The 6,000-nt window shown below is 47.6% G+C and overlaps 1 protein-coding gene across 1 annotated transcript in view; it reads left to right on the plus strand.

Annotated features, from left to right (window-relative positions):
• Positions 1 to 6,000, plus strand: part of bnc2 (basonuclin 2) — a 210,225-nt gene that overhangs the window by 82,579 nt on the left and 121,646 nt on the right. The window contains 3 exon segments of the mRNA XM_055019862.1: positions 2,177 to 2,237; positions 2,240 to 2,547; positions 5,236 to 5,298. Coding sequence (XP_054875837.1) covers positions 2,177 to 2,237; positions 2,240 to 2,547; positions 5,236 to 5,298 — 432 coding nt within the window.

Consider the following 6,000-nt stretch of genomic DNA (forward strand, 5'->3'; position numbering starts at 1 on the left):
CAGGACAGGAGGAGAAAATGGACTTAAGGTGTAAATTAAACCTGCTTGACAAAAAGACAAGAAGACACATTCTGCACTTTTCTCTCGTGTTCGTGGCTGAAACGACGGGTGTGATAATCTCAGCAAAGGTTAACTCTGCTCTGCCATTAGTGGCTGCTGCTACAAAAGGCTTTTAACAGACAGCCAGGCAGCTGTCTGCAGCAATTTAGCACAAAATCTGAAGTGACTCTATAGATCAGAGGCCGTTTAATGCAGCTGGCAAGAGAAGTTCTCCGTCTGTCCCTCTGTGCTGCTGATCTGCCGTGGAAAGATCGCGGTGACACCTCCGTGGAACCCGAACCTGCCCCGTCATTTCTCTAATGACGGCCTGATTGTGAGGAAAGGAGGAGCAGGAGGCTGTAGATGAGGGAGGGTGTCTTCATTGTTTGAGATGCTGTGTCAAAGGAAATTTTCCCCCTTCTTCTTCTATCCTCCTGTGTCTCTTTTTCTCCGTGTCTGTCTCCTTCTTCTCCTCCATCCCTCATTTTATTCCCACACCTTTGCTGCTGTGGGGACCAATTTGGCTAAAATGGAACCTCTTCCTCATTTTTTTCTTAATTAAAATCTGAGCGCCTCCACGGAGCAGCAGGAGGAGGAAGAGGAGGAGGAGGAGGAGATGGTGGCAGATTGCTGCTGTTTCCATTAGTCCTTCATTAGAACTGCTGGAAATCAAACAAAGGCTGCGGAGTTTTTAATGACAACTGGAGAAACCTGTGTGTGTGTGTGTGTGTGTGTGTGTGTGTGTGTGTGTGTGTGTGTGTGTGTGTGTGTGTGTGTGTGTGTGTGTGTGTGTGCGTGTGTGTGTGTGTGTGTGTGTGTGTGTGTGTGTGTGTGTGCGTGTATGTGAGATGCCACATCGTTTGCATGAACAGCTTTTAAATACAGAAAATGCTGACTAGAAATAATTACTTTTTTGTGGCGCCCCCAATAGCGCAGCGCCCCAGTGCGTGCATGTCGAGAAACCCGTTTTTTTTCTTTTCCTTTTCGTGGCGGAGGACAACCAAGTTGCTGCCGGCCACTCGCGGCAGCCCACATGGTAATAAGGCAGGGGGACACACAGCTAACTCCCCTTCCTCCTCCTCCTCCTCTTCCTCACTGCCCCCACCTCCCGGCCCGAGCAGAGGAGGGCTGTCCGCGCCGGGGAAGTGAGCAGCGCAGTGTCACTGAGCATCTCAGCGGCACAGTTGAGAATCACCGGCCCCGACACACACTCAGATCTCTCTCTCTCCCACATTGCTCTCTCGCGCTCACACACACACAGGCGCGCGCCCACACACACACACACACACACACACACACACTCACACACTCCGAGGCGCTCGGCTCAGATCCTCCGTGGCTGCGGTGGAGTACAGAGGAGTAAGACAGACAGAGAGAGAGAAAGAGAGGGAGAGAGAGAGGGAAAGAGGGAGAGAGGGAGAGGACAGGCAGCGCGCGGACGTCAGGAGAGGGACGGAGTCACTCAGAGAGGAAGAGACGGAGGCAGGGAGAGGAGCGGGATAGCTGGTGGCTCACACTCACTCCTCATCCTCACTTTTTCCCGGGACGGCCGCTGGTTTCATGGTAAGACGCGCGACTCCGCTTCGGCTCAAACTCCCCAACTTCAGGCTCAGATTTTGTACTTTTAAGTAACTTTCCGGTTTGCATGTGTCGAGTTCTGATTTCCAACTTTTTTTGTTCCTTTTTGGTTGGAATATTTGGCAGGTAATCTGTGTTCTGTCCACACACACACACACACACACACACACACACACACACACACACACACACACACACACACACACTCTCTCTCTCTCTCTCTCACAAACACACACTCTCTCTCTCCACCTTTTATTTTTGTTTTCCTCATTCTTGCTCAGCTTTTCATCAGCCCCTCCATCCCTCTCTCCAACCTCCTCACCTCCACTCATCATCCTCCTTCTCCTCCCCCAAGATGAGGAGGCCCCTGAGGAGATTCACCCTCTTTTCTCAAACACACACTTCTCCTCAAAAAGAAGAAAAAACTCAAAGACAACACGACCCCAAAAGAACCCACCTTCGCTGACTTATTTTTCTTCTCTCCTCCTTCACACTCGTCCCTCCCTCCCTCCCTCCCTTCCTTCCTCCTGTCCTCCCTCTCTCCCTCTTTCTGTCCAAGTCCAAGGAGGCAGAGTTGGATGTGAGAAGCAGCGAGTGCGACCCAGTCCCAGCAGAGCCCAGCAAGATCCGGAGTCGCCCAGGCCGCCCCCTCCTCCTCCTCCTCCTCCGGGTCAGGTTAACCAACCCACCGGCGGTCAGAGCATCCCGTCCAGCAGCAGGACTCACCCCAGCCTCAGCAGCAGCAGCAGCAGCGGCGGTGGTGGTGGTGTTGGTGGTCAGGGTGGTGTTAGCATTGTTAGCAGTGCTGAGGGAGCAGGCAGCTCCATGCAGTTCAGCACCAGACCGCCTAGCGCCGAGCAGCCGGGCTTCATGGGGACATGGCAGCAGCAGAGCACTGACAGCAACCTCCTCTACAGAATGTCCCAGCAGGTACGTCCGCTGTGGTCCTGGAGGGAACGTTCATTTTTCCATCCCTCCGTGTGCGTGTGTGTGTGTGTGTGTGTGTGTGTGTGTGTGTGTGTGTGTGTGTGTGTGTGTGTGTGTGTGTGTGTGTGTGTGTGTGTGTGTGTGTGTGTTTACATGTTATCTTCCGCTTTTTGCTCCTGGAAAGTGTTGGATCTTAAATCAGTGCTGAAAGTATTTATTTTATTTCCTGCTGAATGCATGAACTTCTTTTATTTTATTTCATTCTCTAAATATATTTTAAGTAAACTAAACAATATGTAGGAAATAAATCCGATTCCCGTCGCTTCCAAAGTCTCCATCAGTTGCGGAGTTTCTGTCCGGGTCTCGGAGCTGCAGCAGCTCCAGCAGCAGCTCCAGCAGCTGCAGCAGCTCCGCCAGGTTCCCCCTCTGCCACCGGCTGCTCACCTTCCTGCGGCCGGCTCCAGGTGCTCCCGATCCGGACCGGCTCGTTTCTGCCTCTCGCTCCTCTGCTGCCTTAATTTTATATATTCCCCTCCAGGTGTAAACCTGCAGCCAGAGCTGGAGTTGTTTTTAACTCATTTTGGATTAAAAAAAAAAACATTTGAGGCAAGAAGGGAGGAGAGGAACGAGGGGAAAAGTGAGTGCGCGCGCGCGGGTGTGTGTTTGTGCGCCTCAGTTGTCGCGCACGCGCGTGAGGGGGAGCCGGTGAGGGTCGTGCGCGCCTGTTCGGGTTGCAGTTAATCACTGCGGGACCTGCAGGCTCCGCCGTACCAAGCGCGCGCTGTTACGCACCGCTGCGGTTCTTGCGCAACAGCTTCTGCGTTGGAAATAAATAAACTTTTTATTTAATCCTCTGGCTTTTTTTAAAGCCTCGCAACGATCAATCAGGAATAAAATAATTCCTCCACTGTTTTATCAGTCTGATCACTGGAATTAATGCTGGGATTTCACCAATATTCAGTTTTAAATTACTTCCCAACCTCCAGACGTATGAATTAAATTGTTTATCTATATATAAGGAAGTGTGAGTGGCACAGCCTGTTGTCCCGCATTCTGCCGGTGTGAGCAGGTGGATGGGCCCCTGCGCTCTGCATCTGCTGGGACCCCCCCTCTTCCTCTCCACAAACGCGCATCGTTGTTTCAATGTAATCAGCTGTGGGACTCGCTGTTATTTATCCTTCCGCGCATCACTTAGAAGATATCCTCTGACATAAATTCTCCGAAGGAAGCTCGTTCCTTGACAGACTCGCCTTATTGGAATCTAAGCGATAATGACTTTGTGTTTGCGGAGCCTGGCGCACCCCTGGGGTGTCCGGGCGGAGAGAGAGAGAGGAAGAGAGAGAGAGAGAGGGAGAGAGAGAGAGAACCTGTAAAGAAGAGCCGGGTGGCGCGGGGTTTTATAGTTCGTTAGGCCGGATTAGATGTGATCGATACGCAGGAAGAAGTCGGCGCAACGCGGTGAGTTCAGGAGAGACGCGGCTGCGCCAGAAATCCAAACATCTGGCAGGACTTCTCCAGATATGTGACAAGACAGGAGAAGGAGAAATGTTACTTCGATGTGAATTAGAAAAAATAAAAAATCATCGATCCTTCCTGTAGTTTGCAGCAGGTGCCAGATCATCCCATCTTTTAATCACTAATCGATAAGTCTCTTTTCACTTTACTTTTTTCATCTCGCGGCTTCACAGCGCAAACCTCCAACCGACAGGAGAAAATATGAGGTTTTATTTCATTTTTAAATTCTATGACAGTTAAGTGCAAATATTGTTTATGTTTTCTTTTTATATTATAGGTAATATTTATTTAAAGAACATTTGACACAAAATCGGTGTGTTGTAAAAACCAAGCAAAATAAAAAAAAAACAGGAAGAATATTTATTCTTGTGTTTTTTATCCCATCCACCTGCATTACTTTAAAAATAGTTTTTAATTTATTATTTTGTATATTTTGTGCGTGAAACCCGGATGAAGCTCCGCACTGAGGAATCTTCTGAAATGAGAATAATTAATATGTGCAGCTCAAGGCCTCGGTGAGGTTTTTAAATGGTTTTTTAAAGCAGGAAATAAACATCCCCCGCAATCTAAATACCAAAACGCAGAAACAACGAGCAGTTTGAAAAAAATCAATTAAACGGACTCGATAAATGCTGCCTGGTTTATGAGCTTTGTTCTGACATCTGTGCGCATTTTACGCAGCAAAATAAAACTTTCATATTTGTTTCACCTCACAGAAGAATTACAGAAATTTGCTGTGAGTTTAATTATTTCCCAGGCATTACGGAGAGATGATATTCGGAGCCCTAATTGACCCGCAACATGCGTGGTTCTGAATATCGAGCCCTGCACGTTAGAAACTCCGCAGTTAAGCGCCACCACGGGCCTAATTGGCTCATCAGGGATGTTTCCTCAGCAACGCAGCAGCCGGAGGCCGCGTCGCTTTTGCTTTTTTTTTTTTTTTTTTTTTTTTTGTTTAGGATCGGAGAAAACGTGGGAACCAGCACCAGGCTTCAAGGGGCTCGTAAAAAATGCGCCTTCACCTCCAACCTGCGGGTCTGGAGATGCCACACAGGCGCGCCGCGCGTTTCCGTCAGAACAACAAAAAACAAAATACAATAAAAATTCAGTGCTTGTTCTGAGTCTAAAACTAAATCTAAAATAGAGTTTCTTTTTTTATTTTCATTTTTTTGAAAGGGTGCAGTAACGCGGCTTCCTTTGAAGGGCGACAGGTCGACAATGGGCCGAGACCTGGAAGAGGTACAGTGGCACCAGAATTTACTCCTGTCTGCTTCCACCAGACTCACACTGAGAAACACAGCAGCTCCACTTAATGCAAGCAGAGAAAATACAAACGTTTTTAATGTAATTATTATAATTTACTGCAGACTTCTCTGTGTGCATTTCTCACTTCAGCTGTTAAATTTAAGGTAAAACAATTCACTTCCTTCTTGTCTGGAAACATTTTTATTTTGCTAATTTGAAAATAGTAAAAAAAAGTTGAAAATATTTGCCTGATTAAAATCTTATAATTTTAATCAATTTCTTGCTCATATCAATATTTTTTAACTGCTTAGATTTTTGCTTTCTTTTGTTTTAAATTACAGCCCTTGACTTTCAGAGCTCATTCGCTCCCACCTGTCTTTTCCTCCTTAAGTTGTCTTGTGTCACCATTTTTTCTGCTTCTCAGACGTGGGTTTTAGCCGCGTTTTGCTCCGCTTGCTGTGTGTTTTCTGAGTGAGAGCATTAATCGCTCTTTAGGGCGTGATGACAGACGTATTTGTGGAAAAGCTCTGCTTTGTTTTGTCTGAGGAAAGAAGCAAGGAGGATAATATCCTCTTCAGCACAGATCACAGTGCAAACTAATCTGCCTATTAACACCCTAATAGACTTATAGCTGCACGTCTGTGTGAAATTGTGTGTGTGTGTGTGTGTGTGTGTGTGTGTGTGTGTGTGTGTGTG

Source organism: Poeciliopsis prolifica, unplaced genomic scaffold, assembly GCF_027474105.1.
Source record: "Poeciliopsis prolifica strain line A6 unplaced genomic scaffold, Auburn_PproV2 SCAFFOLD064, whole genome shotgun sequence".
In the NCBI taxonomy this organism is placed as follows: Eukaryota; Metazoa; Chordata; class Actinopteri; order Cyprinodontiformes; family Poeciliidae; genus Poeciliopsis; species Poeciliopsis prolifica.